The sequence below is a fragment of the Magnolia sinica genome, chromosome 6, assembly GCF_029962835.1.
Source record: "Magnolia sinica isolate HGM2019 chromosome 6, MsV1, whole genome shotgun sequence".
NCBI lineage: Eukaryota > Viridiplantae > Streptophyta > Magnoliopsida > Magnoliales > Magnoliaceae > Magnolia > Magnolia sinica.
The window spans coordinates 93,191,961-93,216,666 of NC_080578.1; the positions used below are offsets into that span (position 1 = coordinate 93,191,961).

Below are 24,706 nucleotides of genomic sequence, written 5' to 3' on the forward strand. Positions count from 1 at the left end.
TTATCAAAGATCCCATTTGAAAATTATGACTTAAAAGAAATTTTTAGTTTCTCATACCATGCCCTAGGTGCTTGATTTAATCCATAAAGTGCCTTTTTAAGCCGTATACATAATCAGTATTTTTGGAATCTTCAAAACCCATTGGTTGTTCAACATAGACTTCTTCATGTAAATCGCCATTTAGAAAAGCACTTTTCACATCCATTTGATAGATCTTTATCTTTTTAAAACATGCAATGGATATAAATAGTCTAATAGATTCAAGACGTGCTCTGGTGCAAAGGTTTCATCGAAATCAATCTCTTCAATTTGAGTATTACCTTGTACCACCAGTCTAGCCTTTTTTCTAATTATTTTTACACATTTCGACTTATTTTTGAAAATCCATTTAGTTCCAATGATGTGTTTATCTTTAGGTCTTGGTACGAGATACCAAACATCATTTCTTACGAATTGGTTAAGTTCATCTTGCATCGTAACAATCCAGTTCTCATCAGCAAAAGCTTCTTTTACGTTAGATGGTTCAATTTGGGATGTAAAACATACATAATTACATATATCCTCAAGTTGTCTACGGTGCGAACACCGGTGAAAGGGTTTCCAAGAATTTGTGTGGTTGGATGATCTTTAACAGTTCTCAACTCAGAATCAGTCTGATTCGATGAAGTATCGGGTTTATCAATGATTAGTACTTCATCATTATCTGAATTAGAAATTGGTGTGTTTAAGTGATCATCAATGACAACATTAATGGATTCTTAAATCACACCATCCTTTTGTTCAGAACTCTTAAGCTCGACTGTTTAAAGAATATCCTAGAAAAATACCTTCATCACTCTTCGTATCGAACTTTCCCAAATTTTCACGATCACGTAAAATATAGCACTTGCTGCCAAAAACTCGAAAGTATTTAATAGTAGGCTTTTTATTGAACCACAATTCGTAAGTCGTTTTATTTTTATCTTTGCTAGTGTATACTCGGTTAATAATATAGCAAGCTGTGTTGACTCTTTGACCCAAAGATTTTTAGAGAGCTTCATGCTATTCAACATGACATTAGCCATTTCTTGAAGCACCCTATTCTTTCTTTTAACAATTCCATTTTGTTGTGGAGTTTTGGGAGCAGAGAATTCATGTAAAATTCCTTGGTCTGTACAGAACTTCTCAAAATTGCTATTCTTAAATTCAGATCCATGATCACTACGAATTTTACTGATTTGAGAAGATTTTTCAGTTTGAATCCTTTTGAGAACTTTTCTTACTTCTTCAAGGGTTTGATTTATCCCTTAAGAAGACTACCCAAGTAAATCTGGTAAAGTTATCAACTATTACCAAGATATACTTTTTACCACCACGACTTTTCGTTCGGTAGGTCCTATCAGATCCATGTGGAGAAGTTCGAGTGGTCTTGATGTGGTATTTGAATTCACCTTTTGTGTGAGTTCTTTGTTTGTTTGCCTATCCGGCACTCACCACATATTTTATCTAATTTCAAGTTTGGGTAAACCTCTTACAAGTTCTCGTTTGCTCAATCGATATAAATTTCGATAATGTACATGTCCAAGACGTTTGTGCCATAAGTCGGTCTCGTCTGTATGGACCATGTAATATGTTTGATTAGATGAGCTGGATTCACTAATAATATAGCAATTTTCAGACGTTCTACGTCCAGTTAATATTACAGAACCCTTATTGTTTAGTATTTCACAACTTTGATTAGAAAACCGAACATTATGGTTATTATCACATATTTGTGATATACTAAGCAAGTTGTGCTTTAGGCCTTCAACGTATAAAACATTTTTAAACAGGAAGATTAAAAAGTTGAACCGTACCTTGGCCTATAATCTTGCGATTGCTACCATCACCAAATGTGACTGAACCATCAGTCATATCTTTCAGATTCGTGAATAAAGCTTTGTCACCTGTCATATGCCTGGAGCATCCACCGTCTAGGTACCACTTTGAATGACTTGTTGCTTTGAAAGCAGTGTGAGCAACCAAGCCGGTGACTTTAGGAACCCATTTCATAACTGTTTTGGGTTTAGGAACATAGTTGGTCTTCTTTTATGTACATTTGTAGGAATGACCTATAGAGTTAGATTTTAAGAGCTCCTTGAGTAAATCAACTATCTTTTCAGCTAGTGGATTCCGTTCTGATTAAAGTTGACATGGCTGTTTCTAGGTTTTTGAAAAGTTTTTGAATTTTTTGAAAAATCTTGATAAGTACTTTTCCCTTTTGAGTTTGAGGACTCTCCTTTAACAAACATAGGAGGAGTATACTTTTGTTTAGGAGGTAAATTTTTATCATAGCCCAACCCGGATCGATCGCCACATTTTCTTAATCCAGATAACAGTTTTTCTAACTTTGGATCACCTTGGGCATATTTCCATGTGTCCTTTAAACTCGGAAGAGAAGATACTTCAGTTTTAAGTTTCTCAATTTCAGATTTTAAATCAATAATTAGGAAGTTTTTGAATTCCAAATCGCATTTTGATTTTTCAAAACTATCTGAAATTTGTGATTTTTCTAAGACAAGTGAATCAAAACAATTTTTGAGTTTAGAAAACTTTTCTTTTTGAAGTTTAAGTTTGACAATTTTACAACTTTCCTTATATAGGGCATTGTAAGCGTCTTGAAGATCATCTTCATTTTCACATTCACTATTGATTTTCTTCACTTGTAGAGTCATTATCTGAAAATGTGAATTTGGCTAGAGTCATAAGAGCTTTAACCTCTTTGCCCGACTCAGTTTCAGAATCTATTCAGAAGAACCTTCAGAATGAGATGATTCATCCCATGTAGCCAACATACCCTTCTTCTTGGGTTTGTCCCTTTTAGGACATCTATTTGCTAAGTGCCCATATTCTTGAGAGTTGTAACATTGACTATCTTTCAAAGATTTTCGAGATTTGGGTCTAAACTTCTTTTATCATTTGATTTTTGAAAATCAACTCTTTTCTTGCTTTTGAAAATTTTGTAAAATTTTTAGCTAAAAGAGCCATATCATCTTCTGAATCAGAATCTTTTGAATTACATTTAGAAGATTTTAGTGCGATAGATTTACTTTTAGGAGCTTTAAAGTTTAACTCGTAGGTTTGTAGTGAACCAACTAGTTCTTCTACCCTCATATTATCCGTATCACGAAGTTCCTGGATTGCGGTTACTTTAGAATTGAACCGTTCAGGAAGTGAGTGTAGTATTTTTGCACACACTTTACTTTCTAGGATTTTATCACCAAGACCCCACATTGAGTTTACAATGTCATTCAATCTAGTGTAGAAGTCCATAAACATTTCATTTTCCTCCATATGAATTTCTTCAAATCTGGTTGTGAGGAGTTGGACTTTAGATTTTTGACAATTGTAGTACCCTCGTGTGTCATTTCTAATATATCCCAAGCTTGCTTTGCAGTATCACAAGAAATGATTCTTTTGAACTCATCCGGTGATAGTGCGAAGTAATTGCATTTAGTGCTTTAGCATTTGCACTACTCTCACTTTTCTCAAGGGTGGTCCATTGATAATATGGTGTGACTTTCATTGATTTTGAACCATCAACCCCAAGAACTTCCATGATAGGAGGATTCCATTCGGTTCACCGTGGCTTACCACACATTTTCATCCATTGATTTGAGGAAGATCCTCATTCGGCTTTCCAATAAGCATAGTTGGAGCCATCAAAGGGTGGAGGCCTAGTGTGAAAGGCTATCAAAATTTGACATCTTAAATAGCTTAAATCGTTAGCTCAGAATTAAATCCAAGAATTAAAAAGAACTATTAGGCTTTGATACCACTTGAAAAGGCCAAGCTATATGTCTTAGAGGGGGTGAATAGGACAATGTCAAATTAAAACTTATAACATGAATTAAAAAGAAAATGATAGCCAAAGTAAATCACAATGCAAGAAATTATAGAAACCTCAAAATTCAGATCTTGAGAGGTTGATACAAACGTTGTTCTAAGGACAACCTTACACCAAAACAGAGTTTATGGTAGGACAACCTTATTTCTAGAAAGGTCTTTGTATCAAGTCTCAAACCGAAGAGGAATACAATAATAAATATAAACTGAATTGAAATGACCTGTAATTAAAAATGTATTGTTCTAGGGACACCATACACCATAAAAATGGCAGGGCAACCTTGCTGAACAACTTTCAAATGAAATTGAAAATCAAGCGATAAAGGAATAGCAGAAAATAAATTCTAAGCTATTACAACATTCTCACAAAGCTTGAATTAAATAATTACAACATTCACCACCATACATACATCTCACAAAAGAATAAAAAAATTAGAAGAATAAATCAATCAAACACAAGGGTTATAGTGGTTCGCCTGTGTGTTCACCAACTGTTATACAACAGCCACACAAAAGCTACTCCACTCCTAATATCCTCACACAGGGGATATTAGCGTTCACTAAAAATAGGTTTTCCCGAGTTCACCCAAAACTCTTACAATTGTGTCTTTGTATGTGGGCTTACACAATTAAAAACCCCACTTCGAGTTTTCCTGGCTTTCCTTAGATAACCAATATAACAAGATTTTTCCGGCAAATCTTGAAGGAAACCAAAATAATAGAAAGGAATTTACAATATGTAAAATACGAATATCTCCTTCGTTGTAGCAGTAGAACCAAATCAAAGTAGATGATTGAATGTCCAAGTTCAATGTCTAAGACTCGATTACAATGGTTCTAATTCTAATAGATTTTAAATTAAACCAAATAGGGCTTGCCTTAATTGATTTTGATTCCAAAGAAAGGGAATAATAATTCCTCTTATCAAATCGATTGGAATATAAGAAACAAAATCAATTAAAATAAAGCTAAGGAAAGAGAATATTAAATAAGCACACTTAGCTTAGATGGAGCACGAATTATCTCTCGGAAGTTCGACGAAGATTGGCTTGAATACTTTAATTAAATCAATGATTTCTTCCGAGATTCGTGCACTATTTATAGGTGAGAAGATCGGGTCTTCGATTGGTCCAGAGTGCTCTTCGACTAGTCGAAGGAACAAGATATTTGAAAAATCCAATGGATATGCTCGACCGCTTCTACGATCGGTCAAAGCTTTCCTACGATCGTCGTATGTCACCTACGATCGGTCGTAGGTCTCCTTCGATCGGTCGTAGGTCCGAAAATTTCGGACTTGAGTCGAAGATTGTACAACCGTCGAAGATCGACGACACTGCCTTACGATCGGGTCGAACAGATTCTAGGACTAGTCGAAGGCTAACAGATTTTATCCAGAATTTGTAACAAACTCACGACTGGTCGAGGAATTTCTTAGACTGGTCGAAGCAAGTCTAGGACTAGTCGAAGAAGGCCTAGGACTAGTCGAAGAATAGACCAATCACATATAAAATAACATTCGACTTATGTATCCGAAATGACCTACTTCTAAGGTCAACCTATGGTCAATCAAACCTCAATCATGAAGTATGGACATTGAAGCATTAGGAACAAGTGACCTTGAAGTATCAGTCTTGAAGTCTTGATGTAGATCAAACCTTGATGTAGCTCAATCTTGAAAGAGTCTTGAGTTCAGCTTGAGTCTTGCCTTGTATTTTCTTTTCAGCTTGAGTCTTGTCTTGTGAGCAGTTCTTTCATTCAAGATCTTGAGTCTTGTACTTGAGAGCTTTGCTTGTTGTGAGCTTAGCTTGTTCATGAATGTTGATCCTTGAAAGAGCTTCACTTAAGCAAGTTATATATAACAGAGTATAATAGTGATTTTGGCACCACACTCGGTCGATAGCAGTAGCTCCTCCGATCCTAACTGGTATGTTGACTCTGGTGCTACACATCACCTGACTGCTGATATGGCGAACCTGACAATTCTGACTAAGGATCATGGCCCTGACAAGATTCGCATGGGTAACGGGACAGGTCTGCCTATCCATTCTACTGGTTATTCTATTCTGAGTTCTCCATCTTCCTCCTTTGCGTTACATAACCTCTTGTTCGTTCCCAATATCACTAAGAATCTTCTTTCTGTTAGTCGTTTCACTGCTGATAATAAAGTCTTACTTGAATTTCATCCTGACTTTTGTCTTGTCAAGGATCTCTCCACCTGGAAAACTCTGCTGCGAGGACACCTTAAGAACGGTCTGTATGCCTTCTCTCTGGGGGACAAGAGTCTTGCTGCTTCTCCTCAGGCTCTTCTTGGTGAGCGTGTCTCTTCCTCGGTGTGGCACGAGCGCCTTGGTCATCCCACCAGTCGCATTGTCTCCAGTCTACTCTCTCAGCATAAGCTTCCCTCTCTTCCTGATCGTGGGGGTCCTTCGGTTTGTGCTGCCTGTCAGCAAGGGAAGAGCCATCGTTTACCTTTTTCCTCTTCATCTTCGGTTGCTACTGCTCCTCTAGAACTTATTCATTCAGATCTCTGGGGTCCGTCTCATGTACCTTCTGTAAGTGGTCATCGCTACTACGTTAGCTTTGTTGATCACTACAACAAATATGTTTGGCTTTACCGATTAATGAATAAAAGCGAGACTTTTTCAGTTTTTGTCACTTTTAAAAATTATATTGAAAATTCATAGGTCATTCAATAAAGGTCTTACAGACCGATAGTAGTGGTGAATTCTTAAAATTTAAATCATTTCTTTCTTATCATGGTATTGTTCATTGTGTTTCCTGCCTACACACTAGTACTCAAAATGGAACTGTGGAATGGAAGCATCGCCATCTCATTGAGACTGGCTTGACCCTCCTCGCTAGGTCCCATATACCTTTCTCTTATTGGCCATATGCTTTTCAGACTGTATCTTTCCTTATCAACCGAATGCCAACCATGGTCCTACACAACCTTTCCCCTTTCCAAAAATTATTTCAGAAATCACCTGATTACCTCTCCTTGAGGGTGTTTGGCTGTGCTTGCTACCCTCATCTTCGCCCCTACAATCCACATAAATTTGACTTCCGCTCTGTGCAATGTGTCTTCTTAGGGTACTCCGCATCCCACAAAGGTTACCAGTGCTTACATATCCCCACTGGGCGTGTGTACATCTCCCGGGATGTTGTCTTTGATGAATGCACCTTCCCATTCCTTGGCCTCACGCCTAACCTCTCTTCTCCACTATCCCCATCCCAATCACCAATTCCAATTTCCATTGGTCCCCTGCCTGTCCCAGACTCCTTTCTGTCTGTTACACCGGCGCCCTCTATTGGTCCAGTAGATCCCTGTGTCTCTCCTCCACCTTCGCACCAGTCCCTCCCTAATCCTTCTATCACTAGTTCATCCACTTCATCTCCTGATCCCCCTTCCGATACTACTCCCTCCTCGGTATCTCCCTCCCTTGTGGTTCCTACTAATCCACCTCTCATCCGAAATCATCCAATGGTCACCAGGACTCAGGATAACACAAGAACACCTAAAGTCTGGCTTGTCACCCGGTACCCACTGCCCACTTGTCTCATGACTGATCTGCACACCTCGCCCATCGAACCCACCTATTTCACACAAGCAAACTGTGATCCTCGGTGGCGTCAGGCCATGGACACTGAGATTAATGCTCTACTCCAGAATGGTACCTGGTCTCTTGTTCCCTACCATCATGATATGAACCTCGTTGGTTGCAAGTGGGTCTTCAAGTTGAAACACAACCCGGATGGTTCGGTGGACAGGTACAAGGCGCGTCTTGTGGCCAAGGGGTTTCACCAAAAATCGGGACTTGACTATGGAGAAACGTTCAGCCCTGTCATCAAACCAACCACCATCCGAACTGTCTGCAGCCTTACCGTGTCCAAGGATGGACCTTGCGCCAACTCGATATTAATAATGCTTTTTTACAGGGCTTTCTTGCAGAGACCGTTTATATGGCACAACCTTCAGGGTTTGTTGACCCAGCTCGGCCCAACCATGTCTGCCGACTCCATCGCAGCATCTATGGCCTCAAACAGGCCCCGCGGGCCTGGTTCTCTCGTCTCAGTAGTTACTTGGTTCGCATGGGCTTCGTGGGATCCAAGTCCGATACTTCTCTATTTATCCGACGGTCTGGGTCCAATCTCCAACTGGTTCTCATCTATGTGGACAACATCATCATCACAGGGGATAACTCCGACTCGGTCGATCATCTTATTAGGGATCTTGGCCTGGAGTTTTTTCTAAAAGACTTGGGCCCACTTCACTATTTCTTGGGAGTCGAGTGTCACTGTACTCTGGATGGTATGTTCTTATCTCAGCAAAAGTATATTCGCGATCTCTTTCTCAAACTCAAGATGGATGGTGTGAAGCCTGTCAACTCTCCCATGGCCACGTCCTGCAAGCTATCAAAGTTTGGAGGTACTCCCTTGTCCGATCCTTTCCTCTTTCGAAGTACTATTGGAGCCCTCCAATACCTCAGTTTCACTCGACCAGACATTGTCTTCTCCATCAATAAGGTCACCCAGTTCATGCAATCTCTTACAGAGGATCACTGGTGCTCAGTCAAGGGGATTCTCCATTATCTCAAATCTACTATTACACATGGTCTCTATTTCTCTTCTTAGTCCACATTAAGTCTTATAGCCTATACTGATGCAGACTGGGCCGAATCTATTGATGATTGAAAATCCACTAATGGGTATTGTGTTTTCCTTAGCAAAAATCTTATCTCCTGGAGTTCAAAGAAACAATCTACAGTGGCACGATCCAGCACCGAGGCCGAATACCAAGGAGTTGCCAATGTAGCCGCTGAAGTTCTCTGGCTTCAGTCTCTCCTTCGTGAGTTAGGACTCCCCCTATCCACTCCTACATGCTTTGTGATAACCTTGAAGCAACTTATCTATCGGTAAATCTGGTATGTCACACTCGGTCGAAACATGTTAAGATTGATGTTCATTTTGTCCGTGATCATGTGGCCAATGGAGCCTTTAATGTCCGGTTCGTCTCCACTGAAGACCAACTTGCTGATGTACTCACTAAACCGTTAAGTTCCGCCCGTTTCTCTCTTCTCAAGTCCAAGCTCTCGGTTCTTTCAGAACCGTTACACTTGCGGGGGGGTGTTAGAGTAGATGGCATGCCTGGAAAATATCTCATGGATTCACCCCATAAGGCAACTCGTGATCCATGAGATATCCTGGTGTCTGAAAAATATCTCATGAATCCACCCACCCCGTAAGGCAACTCGTGATCCATGAGATATCCTGGTGTCCTTAGATAATCTTGCTCCAATTGTACATAGTTATAATTAGCCTCACAATATTCAGCTACCATGTATATCTTGTAACAGCCCTCCAAATCAGTGGCTGATTGTTCTCCTCTCAAGTTATTAATAGAAACCGTGCACCTCCATGAGATGCATTGGATTACATCTTAATCTATCTTGCTTGACTATGTAATCCAATTAATAGTCTAAGACAAGCTATTGAAGATTGAGATGAATAATTCCAGTTCAACTTATGGACAAAGATCACTTGCATGAAAAACAGACCACCCACTCATGAGTTGGGCCATGCTCATATATATCAAGTCTGGTTGATGATCATGTATCAGGTGGGGAACATTTTTTGTAGCATTGTTCATCTAACTTTTTATCTAATTAGAATTTCTTTAGGCTATAAACCTATAAATAAAGGTGTAGGATTGTCTAGATAGACTTCTCTCTCCATTCTTTGGAAATTTTAACTCTCAAGGAAATTAATTCCGTCATAGAAACTTTAGTCCATAAAATTTAAAGATTCCATTATTGAAAATTGACGTCTTTAGAGGGCTCTTGACACAAGGAAGGATGTGATGAGGTTGACCATTGTCTTCCTTAGGAGATAATTACTTTGAATCCACGAATTTTCTCTGGACTTCTCATAGAGATTCCTCATAACTACGAGGGAAAATAGAAATAAATTCTAATAAATTTGAAAATTAATTGGTTGATAATAAAAATGAATTTACAATCCTTTAAATAGTTATATCAAACCTAGGAAGAAGTTTTACATTCAAACTCCAACTCAAACTCCCTAAAAACATGACTTACTATAATAGTAAAATTACCATTTATTGACGGTAATGATTTCTACTAGACTTCATGGTTTTCGAGCAAAAATAGTAAGTGTCCAATTTGGCTTAACCACATTATTCTCCTAAATTTTATACGCCCTTTTTCATGTTTGGAACGCTTCCTAAAGCTTGAAAGATCAAGAGTTATGATTGGACTAAAACTTACTATAAATAATAAAAATGAAATTAAAAAGGACTTTTGACCGTCGATCTGATGGAATCTCACAAATTCTGCATGGGCAACCCAAAATATCAGGGATAGTTGGCTAAAGTAGCTTCTCCTACCCCAAAATCATGTTGGTATGTCGAATAACTCATTCCGATTTGTGAGATATGCCTGCATTAAGGTTCTAAGGGTCTTGATCACTTTCATATCCTCCATCAAAGGTGCCATCGAGCGTACATGCAGAATTGTGCAAGTGCAAGATTTGTTTCCTACTCCGATTGTGATACAATATTATGCTATATGTATCGGGTGTAATCAAGATTTGGGTAGCAAGAGAGGTGTTCTAGGTTTTTTAAATTCGTTCCTAAGGGTTTCAAGGGCATAACTTGGCTTGTGAGGAAGACTCGAGACATGTTCGAATCGGTAATCTTCGTCTTGTAATTTCTGCTTTCATAGTACATTATTGTCACTTTGTGACGTGGTTTTTTTTCCTGTGAGAGTTTTTCCATATAAAATTTAGTTTATTTGAGTTTGAACTTGGTTATGCGATTGGAGTACTTTGCTTGATTCATCTCTTTGTGCTTTCACGATTCCCCAAAAAATAATAAGTTTTAATTCGATTATAACTTATGATCATTTGAGTTGTAGAAGTCGTGCCCACCATGAAAAGGCTTAGAAAAGTTAGGAGAATAACATGGTTGGGCCAAATTGGACACTTACTATTGTTTGCTGAAAACCACATAATCTAGTAGGAATAGAGGTCGTCTATAAATAGTGAGTCACATTTTTAGGGTATTTAAATTAAAGTCTAAGTCTAAAACTCCATCTTATACATGTTTGATCTTCTTATTTAAAGAGTTGTAATTTTTTTAATATAATCAATTAAATTATTTCATATTTATTAGGAATTATTGTTGCTTTTTATCCCTTGTGGATTTGAGGAAGGTCCGTGAGGAGTCTAAAGAACTCCATGGATTCGGAATAGTTATTTCCCGAGGAAGATGGTGATTGACCTCATCACATCCCTCCCTATACCAACCCCGTTGGAAAAATATATTGAGGCATATTTGCTTACTTGACATTACTCTCTAATACCATGTAAAACAACCACTTTCTCCAACAGCTCGAGATTTTAAAATAATTGGTTGTTTGACAATCATATCCATCTTATAAGGATTCACCATGGGAGATAAGACTTTTAAGGACCATAGACAATGAATTTATTCAATAGGTTGTACTTTTGTGGCAAGGATGTCTCACCAAATACAAGATGACAACGAGACTTTTCAACAGGTTCAATTTCTATGAGCTTTCCTTTTATTTATTTTTTATATGAATGGCTTGCACTCAAACAAGCTAAAGATGGTGTGGTGTATTTTTAAAAAAGATGTCTTAAATCTTAGATGTCCAAGATTCTCGACCAGTCGAGGGACTAGCTCGACTAGTCAAAGGTCCATTCGATTGGTCGAAGCCCTGGCTCGACCAGTCGAGGGTTATATAGATTGTGTGCGGACTATGTAAATTTGATGCGATTTCTAAGGATGTGCGTAAGTGGGAGTTTCTCATCTATAAATAAGAGTCCCTATGACCATTATAAGGTATCCTAAGGCTTTCTAAAGTTATTCTAAGGATTCCTAAAAAGGTTTTAGGGTTTGCAAAGGCTGTAGCAAGGGTGAGATTTGAGGTTGTTCCAATCGAATAAGTCATCTCTCTTTATAATTTATGCTTTCATAGTGGATTTCTGTCGCTTTGTGCCGTGGTTTTTTCCTGAAAGGGTTTTCTACGTTAAATTTTTGTGTTCTCTTATGTTTGCTTGGTACTCTTGGATTGTTATCATAAATCCATATCTGTGTGATTCTACAGCCCAATCTCCAACATGGTGTCATGTATAAGTCTCATTTTTCACCGTGACTGGAAACTTACATGGGACATCCCTACTAGTCAAACAGTAGAGCATGCCTTGAAGATCACTCATCTTGAAGATTAGACCAATTATACGTCACACCAGTATGTTGATTTAGACCGTCAGCTGTCCATTAATTCCGTAGTGGCCTGATTTTTATGCCAGGTGATCATCATGGTGGGCCAACCGTTCGCATGGAACGGATGTCCTACACAAGTAGCATTTTGGCAGGAAAGATCGTTAAGCCTCCATGACAAGTAACTATAGGTGATTGTGATCGTCTGTTTGAAGTTTGAAGGGAATTATTTAGAGTGAGACTATCTAAGAATGGCCTTACCAAATGAATGATTGAGGTTGACGATCGGACTCTTTTTTTTTTTTTGCTGTAAATAATGAAAGTGCACATTTTAAATGGCCCACATGAAAGGAGCGGATATCATGGTGAGCCCACATAACTTTTGTTGCATGCCCAACGTCCCCATGTGGGGGCCACATGTGTGGCTTTAGGGTTAGAGCCTGGCCCATGATATCGATGGTTTTGATTGAGGCACAGGTGTGTCGTCCCGTGCTCGCTAGATTTCAGCATGCTTATGAAGGCGCATGCACGCAAGTGGTGGGAAGCGATGTGGCCCTGATATTGACACTTTTTCATTTTTTATTTTTTCCAGGAAAAAAAAAAAAAACTATGATACTCCTAAGAGTGATATGGTTCTTCATAGACATGCACTCCGAAATTGCACCAATGTTGCATATATAACTCAAATCAAACCGTCTAAATTGTAATCCCTACATTAGATGGGCCATCAGCCAAAAAATCACAATGATCCAATGTTCTTATTAGCCAGTTGGCGTACATCTAATAGACAGTCAAAATGGAAAATAGCCAGCAGTCCGAATGAAACTAGACCATGTCCATTGAATAGAGATTTAGATTGTTCACTGCATGCCAAGTGTACCATAGCCCGATTGAGCTGCTACTAATTTTCGATAGACCACATGATTTGATTGGCCGAAAGTATGGCCCACCTCAAAATTGACGGTTACAGTATATTGTCTTGAACTGACTCATTCATCAGTCGATGCTCGGACAAAACATGCTTAATCAGTGAATTGGATTTTCTTCGGTTGACTGATGACTCCGTGTTGGGTCAGTTTCAGTCAATATCGTGGGCCCCTCACTTTTGAGGTGGGTTGTGCTTTCGACCAATAAAAGCACGAGGTCGATGGAAAATTATATTAGATGTTAATGCTACGCAGAGATAAAAGAAAGGAAAAACAAGGACCTTGACCATAGTGTCAACATCTGTGGCAGGGACGGACGTAATGAGGTGAATTATTATCTTTATAGAGTGATAGCTATTCCGATTCTACGGAGATCTTTGAACTCTTCAAAGAGTTTCCTTGAATCCATTAGAGATAAAAGCATAAATAATTTCTAATAAATTCGAAATAATTTGAGAATTTGGTTCATACACTCCTGGAATCATGCACGATTGAGTGTGATCCAATTAATAGTCCAGGAGAAGCGATTGAAGATTGAGATGAATAATTTCGGTTCAACTTATGGACAAAGATCATTTGTATGAAAAACAGACCATCCGCTCATGAGTTGGGCCATGCTTGTATATCAAGCCTGGTTGATGATCATGTATCAAGTGGGGAACATTTTTTGGAGCATTGTTCATCTACTTTTTCTCTAATTAGAATTTCTTTAGGCTAGAAACCTATAAATAAAGTTGTAGGATTGTTTACATAGACTTCTCTCTCCAATCTTTAGAACTTTTAACTCTTAAGGAAATTACCTCCGGCATAGAAAGTTTAGTCCATAAAATTCAAAGATTCCATGATTGAAAATTGACATCTTTAGAGGGCTCTTGGCATAGGGAAGGATGTGATGAGGTCAAGCACCATCTTTCTCATGGGATAATTACTCCGAATCCATGAAGTTTCTTTGGACTCCTCGAATTTACAGGGGAAAATAGAACTAAATTCTAATAAATTTGAAAATTAATTGATTTACGATAAAAATGAATTTACAATCATTTAAATAGTTATATAAAACCTAGGAAGAAGTTTCAAAATCAAATTCCACCTCAAACTCCCTAAAAACTTGACTTACTATAAATAGTAAACTTACTATTTATAGATAGTCATGATGTCTACCAGACTTCTTGGTTTTTGGCCAAAAATAGTATAAGTGTTCAATTTGGCTTAACCACATTATTCTCCTAAATTTTCTAAGCCCTTTTCATGTTGGGCACACTACTCTTAAAGACTTCTTAGTTTTTGGCCAAAAATAGTATAAGTGTTCAATTTGGCTTAACCACATTACTCTCCTAAATTTTCTAAGCCCTTTTCATGTTGGGCACACACTACTCTTAAAGCTCAACGGATCAAGAGTTATGATCGAACTAAAACTTACTATAAATAGCAAAAATGAAATTAAAATGGAGTTTTGACCGTCGATTTGATGGAATCTCACAAATTCAGCATGGGTAACTTGACATATCAGGGTTGTTTAGCTAAAGTAGTTTCTCCTATCCCAAAATCATATATGGTATGTCGAATAACTCATTCTGGTTTGTGAGATATGCCTGTCGTTAGGGTTCTAACAATCCTGATCACTTTTGCCGCCTCCATTTTTCTACAATTGTCTTCTCTTTTCTCTGTAAATATAGGAGTTTCGGCACATGAGAACTATCAGAAGGGCTGGAATATGGAGAATTCTACTCCTTTTATAGAGCTGGACTACTAATGCAAAATGAGAGAAGTTAGAGGGAAATTAAAGGGATATTGTTTAAATATTGCTAATATATCCTCCATCTTAGGATTTGAAGATAATTTGTTAATTATTTAAAATTGGGGATAAAGTTTGTTAAAGAAAGAAATCTTCAAGTAACCTCTGAGAAGAGAGCATTGTTGAGATTTCACCATTTCAAGGGTAGTTTGATCATTTCTCCAGATGTTATGATCTTGCATATGTGGTTATCCATTACAATCCTTCTCGAATTAAGTTTACAAGGTGTAACTATAGTACTTGGTGTTGGGGGCCATTGCACAAAACCTTAGGATCTAACCTCCCAAAAACATCAGAATTATGGGATAATAAAGCAATGAAATAAATCAAAGCACAAACCACACGACACAAGAGATTTTTACGTAGAAAACCCTCAAAGAGGTAAAAACCACGGGACCTCGTCTAGAGTAACAATTCACTATGAAGTAGAACGTTATAACCGATCACAAGCACACACCGTTTGAATCAAACCTTCTTCACTCACACAGGAGTGGATGAACAATAAGAGAATAGTGAAAAAAGAAGAGATCTCACCGATCACGAGGACATAGAAGCAATGAGACGTCGACTGCGAAGTAGACCACCTCTACGAGCAGAATCTCCCTTCCATAAGCTTCCTCTCTCTCTCTCTCTCTCTCTCTCTCTCTCTCTTTCTCTCTCACCTTTGATAGCCCTAAACCCTTTAGTAAACCCTTGCAAAGCTTTAGAAAACTCTCTTGCATTACCCTAGAATAATCTTAGGACCCCTATTTATAGTTTAGGCAACTTCCTTCCGCACCTCTTGCGAAACCGCCTCAAACTTACACAGTCTGCACTAAATCCGAACTGAATCTGCGTAACTCTCGACCAGTCGAGCCTAACTATCGATTGGTCGAGTACCACAGAGTTCCAAAATAAATAGCCCGCTGGACTTTGAGTGGAGCACCGCTCGACTGGTTGAGCGGCCCACTCGACCGGTTGAGCAGTGCCCTCAACTGGTCAAACAGCGCGGTAATGCCGAGATTTGTGACATCTGATCCGCACCACATCTCCTCTAAACTGAGGGGTTTTCCTCATCGCTTGGTCACAAAATGGTGGAAAACTGAAGCTTGTTGAAGAACTTTTTCGAAATGGCAAAAAATGGTTAAAATGAAGAGTACCATTTTAAGTAGGACTCTTCATCATTGTAGACCGATCTATGATCTATATTCCGATGGAACTTTGATTCAATGTACTACATCATGGCATAAGGCTCATGATTAATTGATGCTTGGATTAGGTGCAAATTGTGGAAAGATATCTGTAATGCAGATCTACAACTATAAAGATTGACAGCTTTGATTATTAAGCCCACCATTTGAAATATATGGTTGTTGGGGGACGTGGAAGCAACCTTAGAGTTGAATCACACAAGCTACAGGGAAACACAAACGCAATAATCACAAAGAACACGTGAATTTATGTATAAATTTCTTGTGGGAAAAACCATGGCACAAAATGACAAGCAATTCAGTATGAAAATAAATTGCAAGAGATGAGATCAAGTTACATATGTGAATACCCCTTTAAAAACCTTCGTAAAACCTTAGCTCTTATTTAGAACAAGTTTACAATACTCTAATCCCATGTTACACCAATATAAATTCCGATTCAGAATTAGAAACAAAACCACTCACTTATGCAGAAACTGTGCACACCATTGATCAAACCTTTGGCTGATCGACATTGATCGAGTATCCTTTGATCGATTGATGCCACAATGTTAAATCAATTGAATATGCTCAAAAGTATCCAGAGAGTTAACTTGATTTTTCAAATTTATCTCGATCAATCAAGCCTCTATGTTCAATTGATCGAACATGTCCAAAAACTATTGAGAAAGTTAATTGGAAATTTTGAAATTTTCAAGATTCGATCGAGGTGGCTTCCATCCATTGATGAAAGACCCCGATTTCAGCAGAGATTAAAGGCACCCATTTCAACAATGGTCTAATTTCACTGAGACCACCACCATTATGTTGATCTTTTGAAGCACTGTACAATAGAATCCAAGATCCCTACCAAGGGAGTGATATAAATCTTAAGATACGGCGTACTTTTGTGCGGTGGGAGCCTACAACATGCTAAAATGCATATTCTATTTTAGATCAGCTAAATAAGACTTCCTGACCGTTAAAAAGAAAACAGAAACTGTAAAAACAGGAAAAAAAAAAAAAAAAAACCAAGGCCCAAACCAAGAGGAACTATGGGATCCTAAGCCTCATAATTCTGCATGTGGTGTACATGGTTTGATGATCCACCCGTTGATCTGATGCCCCACCATTGATTTAGGACGCCCACAATTGGTCTCTTAACCGTCCATAAGCATTGATCAAAAGGCTAGGATCTTCCCAATCCCAATCTCGAGTTGGGCTCATCAGATCAACATTTTAGTTCACCAAATCATGGACCCCACATTCATGACTCTGGGCCCTGATATTCTTCTCAGATCACTAGAAGCCATACCTATGCCACATCTATCTTCCATCACTCCCAAACAACTGCGAAAAAACTCCACTGGCCGTTGTTTCCGAGCTCCCATTACCATTTGAAGACGGATCATCACTCTCTAACTGCACACTCCTTGAAGGAACGCGTCGAACATCTGGTAACGGCGGCCCAACTGCACTGACAGCACTGTCTTCATATGCTTCTCTATGAACTGGAATGTCTTGAAGCTGCAATACATACTCCAAGTTCCACAACACATCTCCAATTGTAGGCCGATCAGCGCCGTACTCAGACAAACACCTCTGCACCGTCTCCATGAATTTTCTCAAAGAGATAGGATTGATCTGACCGACAAGTCTGCGATCGATGATCTGCTCGAGCAACCCCTTCTTTAGGCTTTCTAAGGCCCACTCAGCTATATTCACCTGATCCCTTGGAAGCGAAACATCGATGGCGGGCCGTGCACAGAGGACCTCAAGAAGGACAACACCAAATGAATACACATCCGACTTCTCGGTTAGCTGGCGCCTCTTGTAATACTCTGGATCAAGGTACCCAAATGTGCCTTTAACCACGGTGGTTATGTGGGACTGATCAAGAGACAGGATCGGCTTTGAAAGACCGAAATCGGCGACCTTCGCCGAGTAATTCTTGTCAAGGAGAATGTTCGCCGTCTTCACATCACGGTGAATGATTCCCTTTGCAGACCCGGTGTGAAGGTAATGAAGGCCCCGTGCTGAATCGATACATATCTGGATCCTCTGCTTCCAAGACAAGCTCGGCAAATTCGAACCATAGAGGTGCCTTTTCAGTGTACCGTTTTCCATGAATTCATAGACTAGAATCATCTCCGACTGCTCTTCGCAGTACCCAATCAAGGAAACGAGATGCCGATGCCGTATTTGTGAGAAGACTGTGATCTCAGCCACGAATTCGCTTAAACCTTGTCTGGACTCGGGCTTTCCCCGCTTCACCGCTACTATGGTGCCATCCTGGAGAACGCCCCTATAGACGTTGCCGAATCCGCCCGAACCGATGAGAGAAGTCTCATGGAAGTTCTCGGTCGCAAGCCGGAGGTCGGTGAGTGACATCTTTAGTCCTAGATATTTATTTGGACGGTCTGATCCGTTGGTTCTTTCAGTCAGTGTAGTACGTGAACTCCTTTCATGTACAGACACCGGCAACCACGACACGCTTTCTTCAGATCTGGGCTTTGCTGTTGTTTTTCTCCAGCATTTAAACACCAGCACTGAAACTACCACAAGCAGCAAGCTGAAAGCAGAGACTCCAACTACGGCACCGACTAGAACACCGATTGACAGTTTCCTCGGATTCTTTCTGGAAACCCCACTACCAATTATCTTCATGATCTCCACCCCATTTAGTATCGCATTTTGTTTCGAAAGCGTCGTTTTTTCCGATGGACCGACGCCAATTTTTATTTGGCTCAAATTGTCAGGATCTGCGACGAAGTCTGCATAGTAAGGTGCAGCAAGGTCGAAGACATAATCATGGAAGTGAAAATCTCTAATTGCAAACGAATCTCCGATGTAGACATGGAAATACAGCTCATCCAGCTGTTCACTAACAATGTCGCAGAAATGCAACCGAACAAGGTATTTTGAATCAGAGCTCACTCCAAATCCCCAACTTATATTGAAATTCTGTGAAAGTGAATTGTTATCCCGATTCATTTGCTGGGCAGTATTATAAACATTCTCAGGAGCGATATCACGGGTCACTATTCCCCAATTAATGATTGGTGCGTTACGAGTGGCCGGCTTCGCTGCCTGAGGGAGTACTAAGAACTGTTCATCAGGAATCCAACTTCTCCACAGATTGGAGTCTGTGATTTTTGGACCACCAACGTTAATTCGATGGATGGTCTCTAATACTTTTTCGAACAGACCATTGTAATGCTGTGTGCCTGTGGGACCAACAAGCTGGGCAGTGTCACTGATGAGATTATCGGGTGCCGGAAACACTTCGACTGCATTAACGAATGCGAAAGACGATTTCCAGGTAGGAGTAAATGAGATTTCGAGCTTAGTAGTCTTTACCTTGAGGAAGTACTCCTTGAGAGTAACATTTTTATTGGTATCAGCTGTGAAATTTCTAAACAGGAAATCCCCAGAAACCGAAACATCGAAAACAGCAGAGGAAAGATTGTAGCCATGAGAGATGAATGGGAAGAAATGGAGGCGTACTACATGGGTTCGGCTGCTGTTGATTGGGAACTTGTAGGAGGATGTTCTTGTGAAAACACGCGCTGTGTGGTAGAGAGAATTTGAATTTGAATTTGAAGTGTCTTTGAGAGCATTGTCTCCATCACCAGAAAGGTATGAAGATTTGTAATCGCCGGCAAAAACACGGCCATCATCGACGGTGGCGTTGCCATCGGATCCACAGCTGATGAAATATCCATCTTGAGTTAAAGCTGGTGAAGGAAACTGAAGGAAGAAGAAGATGAAAAGGAGGGAGAGAAGAGGGAGAAGCAAAGACTCCATTGATAGTTGCAGTGTAATTCATGTTTGTTCTGTTTCTGCTATGTTTATAGATGAAGAACCTGTTCTACATGGGTCCCACATCTACGTCAATCCCAGCCGTCCAGGTTGCTTGATCGAGAGTCTTTCCCAATAGAAGGTGGATAAGGTTATGGTTCGTTTGATGTACAAATCAACAACTATAGAAATTCAGATAGAAAAATTTCTACTGGTTGGACAGTTACTGTCTTCTAATCAATGTAGCTTTTGGGTTATACCCAACCAGTAATGAAGGTTTCCTGATATGGACGGTTTGGATTGAGATCTACATATGCCACGTGTACAGTAGATATCAGCTTGCATATAATCAACCATGCTCTGGCAGAGTATGGTTAGCGAGCCTCGTTGAATTATCTTCCAATGACTTCGTTGACTCTGTGGAATTTTGGGTCACGTACGTCAATAGTTTTCAGGTGGGCCATGCTTCCAACCAATGACAGCATCCGGACAGTGGAAATTTTAGCAGTCCACGTGGGGCATCTAGCGGTTTCTTTTGGAAGGGGATCAAAAAGGTGAAAGTGGCCCATAAAAGGAACGGCACGTTATGACGACAGGGATGAACCGACGAGGCCTATCACCGTCTTCTTCGAGGAATCTTCTCTGAACTCATCGCAAAGAATTCTCAAATCCACCAGGAAAACCCAAAAAAAAAAAAAAGAAAGAACAAAAAAAAAAAAGAAATACTTTAATGTCTACCATTGAAACCCTTTCGGGGTCACGGAAGTTTTGGATCAATATAATATTTCTTTTTCCTCTTCGTCGGGCTCTTTTTAACCTTATGAGCATATTGGATGAAAAAAAAAAACGTTATGGCAGGACTCACGAATGTTTTAACGGTGAAATCACTGTACCACTACTACTTGTTGTGTAGTCCAGTTGAGATTTAAATATGATTCATTTTTGGGTTGGTGTGCTAAAATGATTTAGAAAAATGAATGAACAATATGGATATAATAAATACGGCATTTTGGGGCCTATCTTACTTTGATTTCCTTTGAACCATTTGTAAACTCGACAGGATTGTGGAGTTAGTGCTTGTCTTCCCACGACACGTACCCACAGCAGCCATATTGTTGTGTGGTACACTGATGTAGGGCTTGGCACCAATAGAGTTTGGAGTTTGAAAATATTTCGAGTCAAATCCGAGCTTTTTTTTTCTTTTTTCTTTTTTTTTTTTTTTTTTTTATACACGCACACACACCTGCACACTCACGCTAGTGGAATTTCACCACCTATGGGTACTCGAACCCTTGACCGGGAGTTGAAACTCCTGAGAGTCTACCACCCGAGCAAGAGCAAGGACTCTGTCAAATCCGAGCTTATTCAAGCTTAAACCTGGATCAAACCTCAACTCGAATCGAACTCAGATCAAACCAATTCAGTGAGTCAATTATTTTGTTATTGATGTTGCTCACCATGTGTTCGATGGAATGGCTCAACAAAGTGTTGTTTCGGGTGCATACATTCTTTGCAAATCAGCTGGTGGTGAGGAAGGTATGGATATAAAATAAATTACTACGAAAAACATTACATGATAAAACTACCTTTTTTGCTTGATTTTGATGCTGCCAACTGAGTGTTTGATGAAATGCCTGTAAACTATTGTTACTGTTTCTCATATTGTGAGAAATCGAAGTTGCACTCTGTGTGTTTGAGAAATGCTGCAAAGGCTTGAACTTGGCTCGAACTGGCCCAAGTTGCTTGCTAGTCAGGCTCGAGGACTGAGCCAAGCCGAGTTCTAGTTAGGGTTAGCTAATGACCGAGCCAAGTCGAGCTATGCCAAGCTCAACTCGGTTTGACTCGTATACAACTCTAGGCACCGATATATTCATGTTTGGATCAAAAGAAGGTAAACTGTAAATTGATTATAACTTTTGATCCAAGTATCGTTACGGGACGCATGACATATCCATCTTTACTGTACTGGGCCATCCAAGGTGAACTGACCCACACCGTGGGTTGCATCTATCTGTTTCGTCAAAAAACGTGAGCTTTCAGCTCAAAAATAAATTTAAGAAAAAATTACTATTTTTAATAATTCCAATTTTTGTAATATTTTTTTATTTTTAAAGTCTTAGATTTTTCTTTTTTTTTAAATAACTTTTAATAATATTTTAGCAAAAGTTTATTTAAAATTTTTATTTTTAGAAATTAGGGTTTAGGACAATTTTACTAGAATTAAAATTTTTATTAGAATTAAAATTTTACTATTTTTAGTAATTACAAATTGTAATTTTTATTTATTTGTTAATGTGTAACAATATGAAACATTAAACAATTATCAATAGAGCTGTTTTCAAATTTATTAGAATTATCTCGGAGTAGTTATCCCCGAGAAAGATTGTGCTTGACCTCAACAACTCCTCCCATGCGTCGTACACCAGCCAATCCACTTCCAGAGGGGATGTGGGCATGTTATTGACACTTGTCAGGGTCTGTCTTTTTCTTTCTCTTGTTTTATTATAATACCGTCAGCGTTACCGTCTAACACCGTCTAACACACTTTTAAGATGCTTTAGATCATGTAATTAACATTTCAAGGAAAAAAAAAAACTATGATACTCCTAAGAGTGATATGGTTCATAGACAAGCACTCCAAAATTGCACGAACGTTGCATATAAGTCAAATCAAACGGTCTAAATTGTAATCCCCACATTAGATGAGCCATAGATCACATGCTTTCATGGGCTGAAAGCATGGCCCACCTCAAAAGTGACAGTTACATGATATTTTCTTGAATGACCCCACAAAGTCATCAGTCAATGCTGGGACAAAGCATCCTTAACCAGTGAATTGGATTTTCTTCTGTTGATTGATGATTCCGTGTTGGGTTACTTTCAGTCAAAATATAGGGCTCCTCACCTTTGAGGTGGGCCATGCTTTCGGCCAATAAAAGTACAGAGGTCCGTGGAAAATTATGTTGCCCGAAGCATTAGATGTTATTATGTTAATGCTACGTAGAGATAAAAGATGGAGAAATTGGCCACCGTAGACGCCACCTTTTACCTGGCTTCTTTTCATAGCGCTCCCAAACTTTATTTTCCCAAAGTAAGCCATTATGTACGGACACACTATTTGCAGATAAAAATACCCTGTGTTTGAGGTGGCTAAATACCTATTGCTACGGTTATAACCCGTAGCTATAGATTTAAATGCAAGCATATTTTCATTTGCAAATTGTGTGTATATACAAAATGGCTTACTTTGAGAAAGTAAAGTTTGGGAGTGTTGTGAAAAGACACCGGGTAAAAGGTGGCATCTACAGTGGTCAATTTCTCTAAAAGATGGAAAAAAACAAGGACCTAGACCATAGTGTCAATATCTGGTGCAGCAAGACTTGATGAGGTTTATCATCATTTTCCTGGAGGGATGGTTATTCTGAATCTACGTAATTTTTTTCGGTTCTTCAACATAGCTTCCTTAAATTCATGAATGATAAAAATTAGAATAATTTTTAATAAATTCAAAATAACTTGATTAATAATTTTTTTAAAAAAAATTATAACTTAAATAATAAAGAGGTTGGGATAGAGTTTTAGATTTATAATTCAACTCAAACACCATCAAAACGTGACTTACTATAAATAGTAAACTTACTATTTACAGACAATCTCTATTTCCACTGGACTTCGTGGTTTTCGGCCAAAATTAATAGGTGTTTAATGTTGGGTGTGAAATATTACATATTTCTCTCTATTTATATATTGGTTATATAAACATGATAGTACTTAATCGGTCTAATTATACATATTTTCATGTGGGAGGTAATTTCGAGAGCTTAAGGTAAAATTGATGTCAAAAGGAAAATTTATACTGAAAAGTTAACTAAATAAATATTTAGAGATTTGAAAGTCATTAATGAAAAATTCTCATGCCAAAGATCCAAGAAAACCAAGTGAGGAATGGAGAAAACCAAAGAATGATCGCACATCTCGTATGCTCTTGGGTGAAGGTAGGTTAGAGATCCATAGCTCAAGTGGTAGATCGAGTGAAAGATACCTCGTTTCAACACTAAGGTCTTGGTATCGATCCCTAGTGGGGGTGACTAACAGTGAAGTGTGAACTGACAGTGGGGTGTACTAACAAGTTAACAAAAAAAAAAAAAAAAAAAACCCCAAGAACTTAGACTGTCAAATCGGGTCCGCGTCACTTTACACATCGAGGGCGCAAATTATGTACTACCCTCGCCTGTTCGAAGCTCCACTGAGGGGCCACCTTAATGTATGAATTTTATCCACACCGTCCATCCATTTTTCCATATCATTTTAGAGTACTGTATCAATAATAAGGCAGATCCAAGGCTCAAGTGGACCACACCACAAGAAGTAGCAGTGCTAAGGACGCCCACCATTGAAACCTTCATAGGGTCCACTGAAGAAAAAACAAAAAACAAAAAACAAAAAAGCAAATCTTATCTTGATCAAATACTTCCGTGGTCCCTAAGAATTTTTCAAAGGTAGAAATTTAATCCACACCGCCCATCCATTTTTCCAGATAATTTTAGTGGTTGATCCTAAAATTTAAGCATATCCAAAGCTGAAGTAGACCATACTACTGTGAACAGTGGAAGTATTGATTTCTACTGTTGAAACCTTCCTAAGGCCCACAGTGAATTTTTCTTCTCATCCAACCTGTTCATAAGATTAGACAGACATGGATGAAGGGATAAAACAAATATCAGCTTGATATCAAACTTCCGTTGACCCCAACAACTTTTCAACGGTAGATGTTCAATTTACACAGTTTTGGGTGGTGTGGTCCACTTGAGCTTTGGATATGATTTTTTTTTTTGGGAAAAAGCTCTATACTTTTCTAATAAAATGGATGGAAGGAGTGGATAAAATG

At 38.9% G+C, this 24,706-nt stretch overlaps 1 protein-coding gene across 1 annotated transcript; it reads right to left on the minus strand.

Annotated features, from left to right (window-relative positions):
- Positions 1-16,869: 16,869 nt before the first annotated feature.
- LOC131249099 (probable receptor-like protein kinase At5g24010) lies at positions 16,870-19,897 on the minus strand. The gene has a single exon (XM_058249664.1). It carries the CDS (start codon positions 19,822-19,824, stop codon positions 17,344-17,346), a length of 2,481 nt encoding a protein of 826 aa, XP_058105647.1. The 5' UTR covers positions 19,825-19,897; the 3' UTR covers positions 16,870-17,343.
- Positions 19,898-24,706: the final 4,809 nt, after the last annotated feature.